This window comes from Oncorhynchus mykiss, chromosome 23 (genome assembly GCF_013265735.2).
Source record: "Oncorhynchus mykiss isolate Arlee chromosome 23, USDA_OmykA_1.1, whole genome shotgun sequence".
Lineage (NCBI taxonomy): Eukaryota > Metazoa > Chordata > Actinopteri > Salmoniformes > Salmonidae > Oncorhynchus > Oncorhynchus mykiss.
In genome coordinates, this window is record NC_048587.1 from 16,673,156 (window position 1) to 16,692,044 (window position 18,889).

Sequence of the window (18,889 nt, forward strand, 5' to 3'; positions counted from 1 at the left end):
AGGATAGGTATCATAGGGTTCAGATCGATTACAGAACACCAGACAAACAAGCTCAGGGACGGAGAGATGTTTGAGGAAGGATTCAACTTGAACTTTGTCAAACTCAGATGATAGTGACAAAAGTGACAAAATTAAATGAGTATACTGGAATTATTTACTGTAGTTACGCCCTTTTATAACACAAAACATTCAGACCAAGATCAACATAGAAATCAGTGGAAATTGAGTGGGGAAAATACTCAAACATAAAAGCTTTTCTTTTTTTGAGATGTTTATTTCCATTTTTTATTTTTTTTAATCTTCAGTATTTTTCTGTCTATTGACAGGAATGCATGAGAGACAGATTGGCTCAAACATTGTCATGTGAAACATTTGTCAGTCATATCTTACCAACATTTTATCATTTCAACATTGTCATTATCAGTATTACCATCATCATGGGTGGTGATGACCGTTTATTCTGAATATCACAAAAGGTTGCACCTGCCTTTGCCCTCCCCCAACCCAAAGACTTGATAATCAGAGTGGGCACACATATATGCCCACTCAATTTTCCCTAGGATGATTGGCATGGGTGTGCCAGCCCCCCCCCCCCCCCCCCCCCCCCCCCCCCCCCCCCCCCCCCAGGACACTTAGACATACATTCACAGGGATGAGGTTTCAGACCAGTCAAGGAGTTTTGTGTTTAAACTCGCTTCCCTTTGTGTGTTTTGGATACTAGCCCATCTAACTTGAAAACATAATTCTGTACAAGCCCTTCAGAAAAATTCCACTCAAAAGATGGTGGTTGAATAGACATTAATGGACCGCTCGGTCTCTCAAAAATATCAGATCCTTGTCAGGGCCCAGTACATAGGATGCCCTGGTGTCCATATCTCCCACACCTTACTAACCCTCCCTACCTTAAAATAAAATATTTCCCTCCTCTTAACCAACATAGGCAAAACTCACCTCACCTCACCCCCCACTCCCCTCATTATGGCAAGGAAATTCGTCAGAGCAACATTCACGGGACATATCTGATGTAGGACTCTGATTGGCAGACCACTACCGAGCCTAAATGGGGTGAGATGAGTTGGCCATGAATATCCTTGAATAACAAGATGAGCGACATCCCCAGATAGACTGCGGGCGGAGGCACTCTCAAAGCCAGTTCACTGTCCCACCATAACACCTGCCAGGGGAAGAAGAGCACATTTGGGACCATAGTTTATGAGGACTCATAGAGCTATTATTCCACACTGTACTGCATATGTATGTACATGCTTGGCCTGTGGGTGAGCTGCAGTGTGCCTCCTAGTGGTGAAAGAACGCACTGAGTAATGGTTCAGTGGATCTACAGGAAGCTGCCAACATAATGGAAACACTTGAGTAATTGAGGGATACAAAATATATTGAAAGCAGGTACTTCCACACAGGTGTGTTTCCTGAGTTAATTAAGCAATTAACATATACTTAGGGTAACGTATAATTTTGGCCATTATCTTGACTACCATGGCTATGCCCCCCCATAGGATGACAATGGCCCCATCCACAGGGCACAAGGGGTCACTAAATGGTTTGATGAGCACGAAAACAATGCAAATTCTGTGCCATGGCCGTCTCATTCACCAGATCTAAACCCAATTGATTCTGGAGCGCGCGCCTGAGACAGCGTTTTCCACCGCCGTCATCAACAAAAAACAAACAAATGAAGGCAATTCTCGTGGAAGAATGGTGTCGCATCCCTCCAGTAGAGTTCCAGACACTTGTAGAATCTATGCCAAGGTGCATAGAAGCGATTATGGCTCGTGGTGGCCCAAAACCCTATTACGACACTTTATGTTGGCGTTTCCTTTATTTTGGCAGTTACCTGTATAATCTCAAAATGAATAAACCACACACACACACACACAGGCATACCATTATATACATAAAGTAGCCACACCTGAATGTACAAAATGGACAATTATTGGATGGGAAGATCTAGCAAGACCACATGGCGCCCTGAAAACAGGTGTTTTAGCGTTCTGGAGAGACTCCAGATATCCTAGGGCACGTGTCAACCTCCTTCCACTGAGAGCCGAGTGTGTGGGTTTTCGCTCCGCCATTTTACTTGATTGGTGAATTAAGGTTGCTGATTACCCGTAAGGAAGTCCCCCTCACCTGGTTGTCTAGGTCATAATTGAAAGGGAAAAAAAAAACAGTAGACACTAGGCCCTCCATGGAATGAGTTATACACCCCTGTCCTAGGGTATGAGTTATACAGCCCTGTCCTAGGGTATGAGTTATACAGCCCTGTCCTAGGGTATGAGTTATACACCCCTGTCCTAGGGTATGAGTTATACAGCCCTGTCCTAGGGTACGAGTCATACACCCCTGTCCTATGCACTCAGAAGCAGAGCATTCTGGGAAAGGCAATCCCATGTTCACTACAACTACAGAACCACATGACAAAAACTACAGGACAAAATCTACCTACATTAAATCTACCTTACATTAAAGCATTCCCAGTTGCACAAGCTGTTGATTTGCGAAAAACACACACCAAAAAAAACAGACAATTATATTATAAAAAGAGAAAGAGTTTCTTTGTGGACCAGCTGGAAGTCTACATCTTTGAGGACAACGTTAGAAAACATTTGTATAACACTGATACAACCATGCCCTCATGCAGTCTTTCACTAGGATTACCAATGTCTTTACCTCTTCACTACAACCCTGTCAATGCCACCTACCAATCTTACCACACCGTCACTGACATGCACTTTACTTACAGTCCCTCACTCATCTCTCACCAACAGAGAGGATATATATATATATATATATATAAAAAAGATGAATCTACACCACGTGCCTTTTACACAGTCCTCGCTCTTCTTTCTGATAATGACAAACCTGGAAAAATACTTCCATCATTCAATCCTGTATAGCTAGCTAAACCTTTACTGTGCATTGCAACACATACACATTAGTACATATCCCTTCCACCTTTCTTCAGTCTTCCTTGCCATAGAAAGCATTGGACCCTCTCTCCCTAGTCATAGACAGGCATTAAAAAAAAAACCTCTCTCTCCATTCCCAGCAGAAAAACAGAAAAGCCTTTCTCTCTCTCCCCTCTCTCTCCCTTATGCCATGTCTGTGGAAATGTACCAGCGCATTCCCACGAGGGGATAAAGATAAGACTGTGTAGAAGAGAAGAGTCTCTCTCGCTCTCTGTTGGCTGTGTATTCCTGTGAGCGTGATCCCGTCCTGAGTTGCTGCAGAATGGGGGGGGGGGACAAACCCTGGACAAACCCTCCTCCGGAATGACACAACGTGTAAACGGCAGCTCGCACACACATAAAATAAAAAAAAAGAAAATTAAAAAAAAGTATTTTTTCTTAAAAACATCTCAGTCCATAGAGCAGAGAAGGAACACTCCCCCCAGAACGAGCTTTTAAAAAGGTCTAAATCCTAAATCAAAATGAAAAGAAAGGCAAAAAAAAAATGGTAGCACGTTAAGGTAGGGCGAGCAGGTGAGAGTCACCTGGGTACGTGTGTCGCTGGTGGTTCAGTGTGGTCATAATGTCCATGAGCCACAGGATATCCTACGGACCATTATTCATCAGAGTCCTTTTTGGCCTTTACAGCGAGGCTGGATGGATGAGTTTCCTGCAGGGACTCTTACCAGAGAGAACAGCTTATTGCCATGAAGCAGTCTGCAGGCGCGCGCACACACACACCTGATTGAACATCCAGAATGATGGAGTGTGTGTGCTATTAGCTGCATGCGTATAACTGGTTGTGTGTGGTCACACAGCTATGGTGTGTTACTGCAGGTTGTTGCATTACTGAGCTAGGATTAGGTTTAAGTTTCTATGGTAACATAGCCTAAAGACTATATGATGAGTATTGACAAAGGGCTGGACTGGGGAGTGAGCATTAGCCAGGGGTACCTGCCTAGCATTAGCTAGGCTCAGGGAAGAGGCACTAGGCTCTTGTAGCATAATATACTTGTGTATAAAGACATAAGTAGTACTTGGTATCAAGTACTATATGAGTATCTATGATAGCAACATTACAATGATATTTGAACTGTGTAACTGATCCTGCATCTGTTTGGCTGATCAAGGAGTGATGTTGGAGTGTGATGTTGTGTGTCTTTGTGTATTAGTGCTAGTGTTTGCACGTCTGTGTGCTTGTGTGTCCCCCTCTCACAGAGCTTTCATTTGCAGACTTGACTTAACCGTACGACCCAGAACAACCACAACATTCTCTCCTCACACAAGGCCGAGTGACAGCGTAAAAAAAATCAGCCACTAATATCACTGCTTGTCTCACTTACACCCTCCATTCTTATCCAATTAACACAGACTTCAAAACAAAACAAAAAGAAGAGCATGAAAAGAAACTAAAAAGAAAAACAAAGGAAACCTGAACAGCAAATATTGAACCCTGCTGCGCTTCTCCTGAGAAACGCAGTGACATCGAGGTGCCTCCAGGGGGGAGTGCTGAGCAGGAGAGCGCACTAGGCTGCATCACAAGTGACGCTCTTTACGAGGGTGGGGTGAAAGGGCGGCCCTCGTCGCTAGGAGTGGCCGTGTCATCGCTGGGGTCCAGGCTGTCCTTGGGGCTCAGCGTGCTGTGAGAGGGGGGTGGGGTAGACTCTGAGCGGGGTGGGGTCATCCCGGATGGGGGAGGGGTTTCAGGTGAGCTCTCCTGCCGTCCATTGGTCGTGGGCTCGGTGGGTGGTGGGGGGGGCGTGGTGATGGCCGTATCCCCGCAGGGCACCGCTGGGGGGTCAGAGGTCAGGTCGAGGACGGAGGGCGGAGTTGGGGTCGCGATTGGCGTCACGGCAGGCTTGGTGGGGGTGGGCGTCAGGGGCACCGCTGGGATGGTGGCGCGGGGGTTGGAGTTATGCAGGAGCCCCTCCCCCAGAGAGAGGGAAGAGTCGCTGGGGACCAATGAGGGGGTCTTCTCCACCAGACGCCACTGCATGACACTGGTATCTTTCCCGCCCGTGGACACCAAGTGACTATCGTTGTGCATGAAGGTCACATTAGTCACGTGACTGCTGTGGGCGCTATATTTGTGGCTCGGTGCCTGCGGAGGAAGGAGACGCATGTCAGCACATTATATTATGATTGGAAGCAAATATTACAGTATGTTATAGTATATACAGTCTACGCTTAGTACAGGGATGGTAGCACTGAACAGTGTTAATTCAGTAAGTGGCTGGTGCCCAGGGGCAGGGCTGGCTTACCTTGGGTCTCGCACAGGGGTACTGGAAGAGGTGCACTTTGCAGAAGTCATCAGCCAGAGCGATCACCTTCCTGTTGTGGGATCTGATGAGGGCGTTGATGTCTGTGCCATCGGAACCCTCAGGCCACACTCCTGGAAGACACAAACACACACACATTGGTGGTTTTGCCCCACTATCACAGTTAAAATATGGAGTCTGAGCAGTGAACCTGTGTGTACTTTCCATATGTGCGCGTACACAAAGTCATGTCAAAAGCATACCACCAGGGGGCAAACAAACACTGTAAGAGAGACTTCATACACCTCTCCATGCACTCTAACATGCTCAATACACTCCCTATCCTACTTTCCCTCTCTCACAGGTCTGTACAAAAACATATGCATGCACATATAGAAATAGTGATCACTTCACACACACGTATGCAATCTCTATTCTCAGGGGTCCTATCAGTTACAGCCAGTGGCGTCAGTTCAGCTAAACCTAGGGTATGGCAAAGTGGGGTGTGTGGAAATACCCCAACCCCCAAAGCAGGTGGAGTGAAACACTGTTCACACTTCCCAATCCAAAACCAAGATAAAAAGAAAGATGAAGGTTGGCAAATAATCAACAACTACAAAAAGAAGCTTACAATAACATTGCAGACAATAATGACTTTGCAGACATCAATTAATTATTATTGGACAAAAATACGTGATAAATGTACAGTACACTCAAAATGTGTTGCAAGTAGGAAAAAGCTATAATTTATTAAACTAAACAGGATATGTATGTGTGAGATATTCAGTAATTATACACTACCGGTCAAAAGTTTTGGAACACCTACTCTTTCAAGGGTTTTTCTTTATTTTTACTTTTTTTAAAAAACACTTTTTTAAAATTGTAGAATAATAGTGAAGACATATGGGAGCATCCAGTAACCAAAAGTGCTAATCAAATCAAAATATATTTGAGATTTGAGATTCTTCAAATAGCCACTCTTTAACATGATGACAGCTTTTCACACTCTTGGCATTCTCTCAACCAGCTTCATCTGGAATGCTTTCCAACAGTGTTGAAGGAGTTCCCACATATGCTGAGCACTTGTTGGCTGATTTTACTTCACTCTGCGGTCCAACTCATCCCAAACCATCTCAATTTGGTTGAGGTCGGGGGATTGTGGAGACTACGTCATCTGATGCAGCACTCCATCACTCTAATTCTTGGTAAAATAGCCATTATTCAGCCTGGAGGTGTGTTGGGTCATTGTCCTGTTGAAAAACAAATAGTCCCACTAAGCCCAAACCAGATGGGAGGGTGTATAGCTGCAGAATGCTGCAGTAGCCATACTGGTTAAGTGTGCCTTTATTTCTAAATGAATCACAGACAGTGTCACCAGCAAAGCACCACCACACCACAACACCTCCTCCATGCTTTACAGCGGGAAATACACATGCAGAGATCATCCGTTCACCCACACCGCATTGACTGACCTTCATGTCTTAAAGTAATGATGAACTGTCGTTTCTCTTTGTTTATTTGAGCTGTTCTTGCCATAATATGGACTTGTTTTTTTTAACCAAATAGGGCTATCTTCTGTATACCATTGCGACCTTGTCACAACACAACTGATTGGCTCAGATGCATTAAGGAAAGAAATTCCACAAATTAACTTTTAACAAGGCACATCTGTTAATTGAAAGGTGACGACCTCATGAAGCTGGTTGAGAGAATGCCAAGAGTGTGCAAAGCAGTCATCAAGCCAAAGGGAGGCTATTTGAAGAATCTCAAATATTATATTTGGAATGTTTGGATTTATTTAACACTTTTTTGGTTACTACATGATTCCATATGTGTTATTTCATTTCTACAATGTAGAAAATAGTAAAAATAAAAACTCTTGAATGAGTAGGTGTTCTAAAACCTTTTACCGGTAGTGTATGTGGGGATTTTAATACGGTGATGGAACCTAATGATCGACTATCAGACAATTTCGGACATTTAAATATTAACTGGAACAGTCTCTTGAACAAAACGTTTTATGAAGTGATATCTGATTAATTATACGGTGGTGAAACTGACCCGTGCAGAAACGAAACACTGTATTTGAAAAAATATACTCTGTGTACAACTGTCAGAAAGAGTGCGTACTGTAATAAAGTGGATTTGTTTTGTCAAAAACTAAATTGTCTCCTATGCCTAATTGTCATGAAGAGAGTTTTAGTATTTCACCCCTTTCAGTGAAATATTACAAAACTAAAAAAATATCGGGTTTGATGTCCTGTCTTCAGAAAGTATTCACACCCAGTGTGAATACTCAGTGATGTGCTGGATTTGCCCCAAACTTAACACTTTGTATTCAGGACATAAAGGTTATATATTTGCCACATTCTTTGCAGTTTTATTTTAGTGCCTTATTGTAAACAGGATGCATGTTTTGGAATATTATTTTTCATTAGGTACAGGCTTCTTTCTTTTCCACTCTGTCAATTAGGTTAGTATTGTGGAGTAAATGCAATGTTGTTGTATATCTCCTATCACAGCCATCTAACTGTTTTGAAGTCACCATTAACCTCATGGTGAAATTCCTGAGCAGTTTCCTTCCTTTCCGGCAACTGAGTTAGGAAGGAAGCCCTTATCCTTTCAGTGACTGGGTGTATTGATACACTATCCAAAGTGTAATTAATACATTCACAATGCTCAAAAGGGATATTCAATGTCTGCTTTATTTTTTATCCATCTACCAATAGGTGCCCTTCTTTGCGGCGCATTGGAAAACCTCCCTGGTCTTCGCGGTTGAATCTGTGCTTCAAATTAAGGACCTTACAGATAATTGTACACACACACACACTCATTATATATATACACATTATATATATACAGTGCCTTGCGAAAGTATTCGGCCCCCTTGAACTTTGCGAGTTTTTGCCACATTTCAGGCTTCAAACATAAAGATATAAAACTGTATTTTTTTGTGAAGAATCAATAACAAGTGTGACACAATCATGAAGTGGAACGACATTTATTGGATATTTCAAACTTTTTTAACAAATCAAAAACTGAAAAATTGGGCGTGCAAAATTATTCAGCCCCCTTAAGTTAATACTTTGTATCGCCACCTTTTGCTGCGATTACAGCTGTAAGTCGCTTGGGGTATGTCTCTATCAGTTTTGCACATCGAGAGACTGACATTTTTTCCCATTCCTCCTTGCAAAACAGCTCAAGCTCAGTGAGGTTGGATGGAGAGCAGTTTTCAGTTCTTTCCACAGATTCTCGATTGGATTCAGGTCTGGACTTTGACTTGGCCATTCTAACACCTGGATAAGTTTATTTTTGAACCATTCCATTGTAGATTTTGCTTTATGTTTTGGATCCTTCCATTTCAATATTATCGCTTGCACAGTGCTCCTTGGGATGTTTAAAGCTTGGGAAATCTTTTTGTATCCAAATCCGGCTTTAAACTTCTTCACAACAGTATCTCGGACCTGCCTGGTGTGTTCCTTGTTCTTCATGATGCTCTCTGCGCTTTTAACGGACCTCTGAGACTATCACAGTGCAGGTGCATTTATACGGAGACTTGATTACACACAGGTGGTATTGTATTTATCATCATTAGTCATTTAGGTCAACATTGGATCATTCAGAGATCCTCACTGAACTTCTGGAGAGAGTTTGTTGCACTGAAAGTAAAGGGGCTGAATAATTTTGCACGCCCAATTTTTCAGTTTTTGATTTGTTAAAAAAGTTTGAAATATCCAATAAATGTCGTTCCACTTCATGATTGTGTCCCACTTGTTGTTGATTCTTCACCAAAAAATACAGTTTTATATCTTTATGTTTGAAGCCTGAAATGTGGCAGAAGGTCGCAAAGTTCAAGGGGGCCGAATACTTTCGCAAGGCACTGTATATATATATATATATATATATATATATATATATATATCTCTCTCTCATGTGAGTGAACACTCCTTCAAATTAGTGTTTCAGCCATATGTTACTGACAGGCTATTTCAGCCACATGTTGCTGACAGGTATATAATATTGAGCACATAGCCATGCATTTCCAAAGACAAACAATGGCGGTAGAATGGTCTTACTGAAGAGCTTTGTAACTTTCAACGTGGCACCATTTAGGATGCCACCTTTCCAACAACTCCGTTCGTCAAATTTCTGCCCTGCTAGAGCAGCCCAGGGCAACTAAGTGCTGTTATTGTGAAGTGGAAACGTCTAGGAGCAACAACGGCTCAGCCGTGAAGTGGTAGGCCACACAAGCTCACAGAACGGGGGGCCGCCGAGTGATGAAGCGCATAGCACATAAAAATTGTCTGTCCTCGGTTGCAATACTCACTACCGAGTTCCAAACTGCCTCTTGACGAAACGTCAGCACAAGAACTGTCTGTCTGGAGCGTCATGAAATCGGTTTCCATGGCTGAGAAGCCACACACAAGCCTAAGATCACCATGAGCAATGTCAAGCGTGGAGTGGTGTAAAGCTTGCCATCATTGGACTCTGGAGCAGTGGAAACGTGTTATCTAAAGTGAGGAATCACGCGTCACCATTTGGCAGTCCAATGGAAGAATCTGGGTTTGGCCGATGCCAGGAGTACGCTACCTGCCCCAATGCATAGTGCCAACTGTAAAGTTTGGTGGTTGAGGAAGTGAAGGGAAATCTGAAGGGAAATCATCAAAGGACTTACTTAGGATTACAATCGACAAGGACGCATGAAGACAAAAAAAAATTGACCAAAGAATGGACAGCGCCTCGGTACAACACGTAGGCATAGCGGAGCACCGTGGCATGGTGCTGAATGGACAGCGCCTCGGTACAACACGTAGGCATAGCGGAGCACTGTGGCATGGTGCTGAATGGACAGCGCCTCGGTACAACACGTAGGCATAGCGGAGCACCGTGGCATGGTGCTGAATGGACAGCGCCTCGGTACAACACGTACGCATAGCAGAGCACTGTGGCATGGTGCTGAAAGGACAGCGCCTCCGTACAACACGTAGGCATAGTGGAGCACCGTGTGTTATTTTCATGAACATGGCCTTACTTCGTTACAGAATATTCCTTTCACCCAGCTCAATGTTACATCGATAGGTTTAAGCTATTACATGATACTCAACTTTTCCCCTATACCCATCACGAGGTTGCTACAACCTAGCCTTCAAATGAAAGTTTACAACGTAGGTGTACAGGTCGAGAGAAAAATGTTGTAATCAAGCTGACAGTGACACATTCAATACCGTCATTCAATGTATTCATAGGTTTAGGCTACTACATGACACTCAAATTGTCCTTATACCCATCATGATGAATAGCCTATAAATGAAAGTTTACAACGTAGGTGCACAGGTCGAAATTTTGTAATCAAGGTGACAGACATTGACAGATTCAATACCACCTTGCAAACTCCTGCCTGCATTTAGCTGATCTAGGATGGAATCATTAGTCCAAACAGTTGCAAACAAGAGTTTCTATTGGACAAATTCAGATATGTTTGTCCCCGTTTAGTTTTGTTAGCATCCATTTAAGAAACGTTTTAACAGAATCAGCTGAATAAATACACCCCTGATCACGCCCAAACACAGTTAACTTACACAGCAACCACATACAAACAGCACTGTCTCTTTGCTCGTTGTATAATTCCTTCTCACATCTATGCGCTACTCTGTGACCAGGTAAAAAAAAAAACTTTGCCAAACCTAAGCCAAACCTTCATATCATAACTGCTACATACAGCCTACATAGCTGTCACCATATTAGCTAACATCATAGTCAACATAGCTACTAGAACTAACGCGTTAGTAAACCCACTACTATCATGCAGTAGTGTACAGCAAGCAGTTAGGCATTTACACCGACGGGCCTTTTTGGGTGATATGACCCAATTCACATATGTTGTGTGTGCAAGTCTAAGTTGAGGTAGATCTGTTCTATCTGCGCTATTTCTATGCTTCCCGTTCTTATGTTTCATTTTTGCGTCTATTACTTTCAGTTTTGTACACCGTCTTCAAACAGCTGAAAATGAAATATTTTTGGTTATGGAAAATATATTTCACAGCGGTTTAGATGGTACAATGACTCTACACTATACTGGCTTGTTTTGTCACAAACTGAAATTAAATCAAACGATTAGAATTTCAGCAAGAAGGAAATGGCAGAGTGCATCTTTAAGTGAAAGTTTTTAAAAAAAAATACAATGAAATATAGCTAGCTCTCACTCCCTTTCTTTTTTCTCCTTCATTTAAGAAATTAATTTGCTCAAAACTGTTCAACTATTGTCTTTCTCTCAGAGTTAACTAATCACCAGATTTTATGCACTGCAGTGCTAGCTAGCTGTAGCTTATGTTATCAGTACTAGATTCATTGTCTAATCCTTTGATTGGGTGGACAAGATGTCAGTTAATGCTGCAAGAGCTCTGATAGGTTGGAGGATGTCCTCCGGAAGTTGTCATGATTCCTGTGTTAGTCTACGAAAGGGGGTGAGAACCATAAGCCTCCTAGGTTTTGTATTGAAGTCAATGTACCCAGACGAGGACGGAAACTAGCTGTCCTCCGGCTACACCATGGTGCTGCTAAGGCTACTGTAGACCTGTGTTTTAATCAGTTATTTGGTGATGTGAATATATCTAGCATAGTTTGATCTAAAAAGGATAACTTTAATGTTTTACTATTTTTTATGAAATATATTGAGGAGAATGGTCCTCCCCTTCCTCTGAGGGGCCTCCACTGGATCAATTGTAAATTGGCACTCCACATGAAAAAGGTTGCCGACCCACTGCTATAGGCTATTTAAAGCCACATTTGTTGAATGGCGCATACAGTGTATTATGACAGTGTCATTGTCTCGTTGCGATGCATTCAGAGATGTTCCTCATAATGTGTGTGCCCAGCTCATTTTCGCATTTGCCTTTCTGCATTATTCGCCAGGGAAGGGAAGAAAAACAAAAATCTGTGAATATTGAAGCATTGTATCAACAAGGTGGCTCTGAGAATATTGAAACATTGCATTAACGAACGAGGCGTCTCGGAGACTATTGAACCATTTTGTATCAACAAGGCGGCTCCGAGAATATTGATATTGCAACATAGTAGCCAACCACAAGGTAGCTCGTGCAAATTTTCCCCTGAGCCAGCTTGTCTCTGTCTGATTATTGTGTTGCCTACGCAGCAGTTGCACCATTTGGGTGCCTGTTAAAGTTTTTAAAAGAAGCCCTTTATCCACACTATAGCTATATAACTTAGCAACATTTAATGATGTTTGGCCAGCAAGAGTTGACCTGTTAGAATATTACAGCAGAGGCAGGTAGGCTAACGGGTAGGGATTAGGGAAAAAAGTTAGCCCAACTAAGCAATCATAAATTATTTGCATTATCTCAATTATTATTCTGGAACAGCATAAAAATGCACATTTGCTATAGCCTACAATTGTTATTGGCTTTGAAGCCAAAAACAGGACGTGTAAAATAGCAAGTTATTCAGTCGTGTTTATTTTCATACCAATAAGCCTACATGAAACCAAAATTGCACTAGCCTATTGGGCGAATTCACGAAAATAACAATTACACCTCCCAATTCCCAATTCAATTAACCCCTGGATATCAGATTACAACAAGACTTGTTGCCTACTTTAATTTTGGGGCCTAATCATTACACCCCTGGTTGTAGCCTCAGACAATCTACTGGCGGAGAACTGTGAAATCTGAAAGTCAAGAGTTAACTATATTTCCAGCCCCATAAAGAACTGAAATATTTGGAGTGGGGGGCTAATGTGGGGCTATTATTCTGAGCCCAAGTCCCTCCGAAAGAGAGAAAGAAAAAACTGGGGTGGGTAGTGAGTGAGTGAGTGAGTGAGTGAGTGAGTGAGTGAGTGAGTGAGTGAGTGAGAGAACAAGATGGACATAGAGACAAAAAAAAAAAAGAGGGAGAGAGAAAAAAAAAAAGAACGAGAGAGATACCACATAACACACCATGCTGCAGTGGGACAAAACCAGTAGTGAAAAGCACAGCAGGGACAATTCTGGTAGCAGAACGAGAGTTGGAATGGAAGGACATTAAATTCCTATTATTCAAATTAGAGCTCTTAAATTCCTTTCAATGCTACAAACTTGGGTACGACATCTAAAAAAAAAACTGAATAAGAAAGGAGTAGAGCAAGAGAGGGTGAATGAAGGGAGAGAAAATAAAACCGGGGCAATAGGCAGAACGTCTAAGAGTGCGTGCGATAAGTTGCTGATGTGCAAACTCCCAAACCACACTCTGTTCAGTAGTAGGACTCATAGAAACATAAATTGCAGCCACACAACCACAGAAGCTTATAAACCCACACCAGTGAAAGTAAAAACACACAAACACAGACACAGAAATCTAGCATGGCACAGCCAAGAACCGTGCCAACGTGTTTGAGGACGAATCAAGCCCAACAGAAGAACCCATCCCACACCATATCCATATAACCCAGGTACTGACCGAAGACATGGTAGCCCAGCACACAGGTGTAGGTGGCCCAGTCAATGTCCTTACACTCCGAACGGTTACGGATGTACTTGCAGCCATTTGGAATGTCCCCTGCAAAAAAGGATAGAACCAAGTCAGGGCATAGTTTAAGGGGATACTACACAACAGAAGTGTAATGCAAAAAGGTATGAGCTACACTGTACGTTGGTTTAGCCCGATTATTTAAAAAAAAGTTTATCACATTTTTTGGGGGATAAATAGTCCTTCATGGATCAGTAACATAGCATGAGGCTTCATCAATGAAGCTGTAGTCTCACTGAAGCATGACAATCATTTGAAGGCGTCTCTACTCACAGTAGAGGATCTCATAGTCTCCTGAGTTGGACATGATGAACTTGTTGTCGGGGGACCAGTCAAGATGTGTGATGTAGCTGGAATGTCCCTGTTAACCACAGAGTGAGAAAGTTTGATACATGATTTAGAGAGATGAAACAGCTAAATGGTCTATTTTTTGTTGTTGTTGTATTTTACCCACTTTTTCGCCCCAATTTTGTGATATCCAATTGCGACCCAATTTCAAACTCGTCTTATCGCTGCAACTCCCCAACAGGCAAAGGTCGAGTCACTCGTCCTCCAAAACATGACCCGCCTAACCGCGCTCCTTAACACCTGCCGCTTAAGCCGGAAGCCAACTGCACCAATGTCTCGGAGGAAACACTGTTCAACTGACGACCTAAGTGTCAGCCCGCAGGCGCCCGGCCCGCCACGTGGAGTCACTAGAGCACAATGAGTCAAGTAAAGCCCCCCCGGCCAAACACTCTGCTAACCTGGACGGCGCTGGGCCAATTATGCTCCGACCCTGTCACGGCCAGTTGTGACACAGCCTGGGATCGAACCCATGTCTGTGGTGACGCCTCAAGCTCCCCAATGTAGTGCCTTAGACCCGCTGCACCACTCGGGAGGCCCTAGTTAATGGTATTTTAATGGAGCTAGGGACATATACAGCAAGTATAGTACAGCTGACTTAGTTTTGCACATCATTTCATGTGACATTTTGGCCTTTATAAAAGTTGGAGCGAACTCCAGTCTTCCACCTCAGCCCATAGGAGGAGACACCGTGTGTGTGTGTGTGTGTGTGTGTGTGTGTGTGTACACATGTCTGTCTGTCCTCCCCCTCACTCAGGGTCAGGGAGGAAATTTCTGTTAGACTATCTTGGCACTTGGTTTGATTTCCTTCAAGTCTGCAGGCTTTCCTCCAACACAAAGACCCATACACACATGCAATCATACACATGCATGCAAACGCGCACACTTTTACACACAGGAATGTCACTGACATCCTGCCAAGCTAGACACTCCACAGCTGCTGACTTTCTCACACAAACATATACAAATCTGAATTCCATACTGAACGACGCGCACACACAAAGTTTATGTATTTCTCTGTTTATGCATTTCCCTATTTATACGTAGAAACCTGTAGTTATTTATTTGAAAAACAGGACATACATATTTACGCGTCACTAAAAATCCCCATAAACAGTTATACACAGAAAGTACAAAACATTAGGACCAGGTGAATCCAGGTGAAAGCTATGATCCCTTATTGATGTCACTTGTTAAATCCATTTCAAATCAGTGTAGATGAAGGGGAGGACACAGGTTAAAAGAAGATTTTTAAGCCTCGAGACAATTTAGACATGGATTGTGTTGTGTGTGCCATTCAGAGGGTGAATGGGCAAGACCAAATATTTAAGTGCCTTTGAACGGGGTAGGTGCCGGGCGCACAGGTTTGTGTCAAGAACTGCAATGCTGCTGGGTTTTTCACGATAAACAGTTTCCCGTGTGTATCAGAATGGTCCACCACCCAAAGGACATCCAGCCAACTTGACATAACTGTGAGAAGCACTGGAGTTAACATGGGCCAGCATCCCTGTGGAACGCTTTTGACACCTTGTAGAGTCCATGACCTGACTAATTGAGGCTGTTCTGAAGCCAAAAATATTAGGAAGGTGGTCTTAATATTTTGTACACTCAGTTAATATCAGTGCGTCTCACTGCTTTACAGTGGAGCGGTGCTCACAGACAAGGGCCCAGTCATTTGCCAACGCCTATAAACGCCTCAAACCAACCTTCCCACAATGTCTTTCTCCCCTCTGGAGCCCACGGTCTTTTATACATTACCAACACGTCAAATGAGAACCTTGCTTTAATGCTCTCTCACGCAATCCCAAGCTTATTTTTCAGCAAATCTAAAACGTGACTGCTATGCACTTAGTCTGTGATCTGGTATTAAAAACAAACAAACACACAAAGCACTATACCACACACTCTGCTGTGGCTGCAAGGCTATGTACAGTAGGTTGCCTGGGGGCTTAACCTTGGACCAAGACCATAGTGGTCAAGCAGCAGAAGCAATGACCGTGACCACAACCTGAGCAGCATGGTACTGACCATTGGCATCCATCACACAGATGACCATGAGCCCACAGGGATGCAGGGAAGAGAGAGAGAGAGAAAACGGGTGTGATGTATGAAAAAGAGACTACATGAATGAGAGGGACATGAAAGAGAGGGAGAAGAGGAAAACAAGGGACAAAGAAAGAGGCCGGACCAATGCGTGCGTGACAGAGCGAGAGAGAGAGAGAACATGGGATATAAAAGAGAAATAGAGACAGCAGACTGAGCAGCAGCCAAGTGGAGGCTTAAAACTACAGTGGAGTGATTCACACTGGCCCTGTGGGGTCCAGACCACTGTAGCGTAGACTAGGGCTGGGTAGTATACAGTATTTTATGATATACCGGTATTGATGCAGGGACCGGTTTGGTTTTTTACTTTACCTTCTATACCGGAATTTTTATGTTTGGTTTGTTAAACGTGATACCATGTGTAATGTCCATTTTTATAATTGTTTACTCCGCTACTTGAATCATCTCTCTCTCCGCTCTTTCTCTCTGCGCCACCTTCCACACAGACCTAGCCACGCCCCCTGTCACAACCATGAGACACTTACGTTCAGTCTGCATGGTCAATGCAGCACATGCAACAATCTTGCATGTTGCTTCTTAATATAAATCCACTAGCGTTCTATATTAGTTTGTGTTTCTTACATCTGCAAACAGCTAGTTTATCTTTGCTTAGAAAGTTGCCCTACATCTTGTGACACTAATTGTTAGCCACTAATGCCAAATCTATCTAGCTAATAAATTTACTGAGTAATAAATGCTGCAAAGCAAGAATATGTTAGCTACATGACGTAGCTAAGAGAAAACATGCAATGTAGCCAAAGCTTATAGGGTCCCCTAGGAAACACTTATCAACACTTTAGTTCCTACCCTGTCACAATAACTCCTCCCTGGCATTTTAATTTGTTGTCATCTCAAACACTGTATTCAATGTTCCCACTAATATATTCTAACTATAGAATTAGAATAGTCATTATATTTCCATGTTTCCAACAGTTTTGCTCTAATTCGCAAGTCAAATCGCAATTGCAACATTTGGTTAAAAATAAGTCCTAGATTATATCGTGCAGCCCTACGTGGCAGTGTGGAAATTATCACAATTGAGCAGTGGTGTAAAGTACTTAAGTAAAAAATAACTTTCAAGTACTACTTAAGTCGGTTTTTGGTATCAGTACTTTGCTATTTTTTATTTTTAACAACTTTTACTTCACTACATTCCTAAAGAAAATACTGTACTTTTAACTTCATACATTTTCCCTGACACCTAAAGTACTAGTTACATTTTGAATGTGTTTAGGTTGAAATGTGTTTAGGTTGAAGTTGAATTGAACAGTATTCAAAAACGAAAAATACCATTCAATTAAAAAAAATATATACTGTGGTATAATATTTTGGCCATATCGCCCAGCCCTGGCGTAGACCTAATGGGATCAGTCTACTGGTCATGATCTGTATACCTTCACCTCTAACCTGCTGGATTTAAACCCATCACTATACGTATATACAGGTAACTGCCAAAATAAAGGAAACACCAACATAAAGAGTCTTAATAGGGTGTTGGGCCAATACGAGCCAGAACAGCTTCAACTCTATTGGAGGGATGAGACACCATTCTCCATGAGAAATTCTAGAATTGTGTGTTTTGTTGATGGTGGTGGAAAACACTGTCTCAGGCGCCACTACAGAATCTCCCATAAGTGTTTAATTGGGTTGAAATCTGGCGACTGAGACGGCCATGGCATATGGTTTACATCATTTTCATGCTCATCATACCACTCAGTGAACACTCGGGCACGGATTGTCAACCTATGGGGACATTGCCATGGTAGCTAAAATAATGGCATGCCCAGCATTTTTATATATGATGGGATGTTGATTGGATGTTTATTGCTTAATTAACTCAGGAACCACACTTGTGTGGAAGCACCTGCGTTCAATATACTTTGTATCCCTCATTTACTCATGTGTCTCCATTATTTTGGCAGTTATCCAACAGTCCCCATCTGAACTGACTTTCTCTCGATCTCGCGCTCGCTCGCTCTCCTGTTGCTTCTTCTGTTATTACCATACTGTGAAAGCACTGATCCTATCCATCTCTCCAGCTGCAGGGAGACGTCACTCCCTAGGGCCCCACACACACACACACACACACACACACACACACACACGCACACACACACACACACACATACTAATCACTTCAAACACACAAACTAATGGTGATGTACTCACAATGCACTTCCCGTATCTGGTGTACTTGCGTCCTTTGTCCGACACGGTGTAGAGGTAAATGAAGTTGTCATGTGATCCCACTGCCAGCAGGGTGCCATCTGAAGGATGGAACAGGTAAATTATCCACCATATTTTATTCTCCTCCCTAACTGTTGATTGGTTTAACAATTCTCCCATCAAATCCAAGTCTACGGTTAGGATAGGGTGTAAGACAAGCTCCACCCACCTACGGAGAAGCGTATGACTGACAGCTGCTCATTGCCGTCTGTATGAATGGCCACCAGGTCTCTGGTCTCCGCATCGAGGGCGTACCACCTGGGACACGGGGGGGAGAAGAGAACATCGGCGAAAATTTAGAAGAATGGACTATTCCCATACAGGCGTGAGCGATAAGAGATGGGATTAATAGCCACTGCTGTGCTTCAGAGTTCGAGATAGGGTTAAGCTGAACTTACTTTCCTGAGTGAGTACCGATGGCCACAACAGCACCACTAGGGTGGAAGTCTGCACAGTGTCCATGCTCCTGAGAGA

At 42.9% G+C, this 18,889-nt stretch overlaps 1 protein-coding gene across 6 annotated transcripts in view; it reads right to left on the bottom strand.

Annotated features, from left to right (window-relative positions):
- Positions 1-253: 253 nt before the first annotated feature.
- Positions 254-18,889, bottom strand: part of LOC110502345 (EMAP like 4) — a 90,634-nt gene continuing 71,998 nt past the window's right edge. For all 6 annotated transcript variants that reach the window (XM_021580292.2, XM_021580290.2, XM_021580289.2 and 3 more), the window contains 7 exons: positions 18,814-18,881; positions 18,585-18,673; positions 18,359-18,456; positions 14,015-14,102; positions 13,673-13,771; positions 5,225-5,355; positions 254-5,064 (listed from right to left, as the gene is read on the bottom strand). In XM_021580292.2, the coding sequence (XP_021435967.2) occupies positions 4,516-5,064; positions 5,225-5,355; positions 13,673-13,771; positions 14,015-14,102; positions 18,359-18,456; positions 18,585-18,673; positions 18,814-18,881 (1,122 nt within the window). In that variant the 3' untranslated portion in view covers positions 254-4,515. The remainder of the gene's footprint in view (positions 5,065-5,224; positions 5,356-13,672; positions 13,772-14,014; positions 14,103-18,358; positions 18,457-18,584; positions 18,674-18,813; positions 18,882-18,889) is intronic.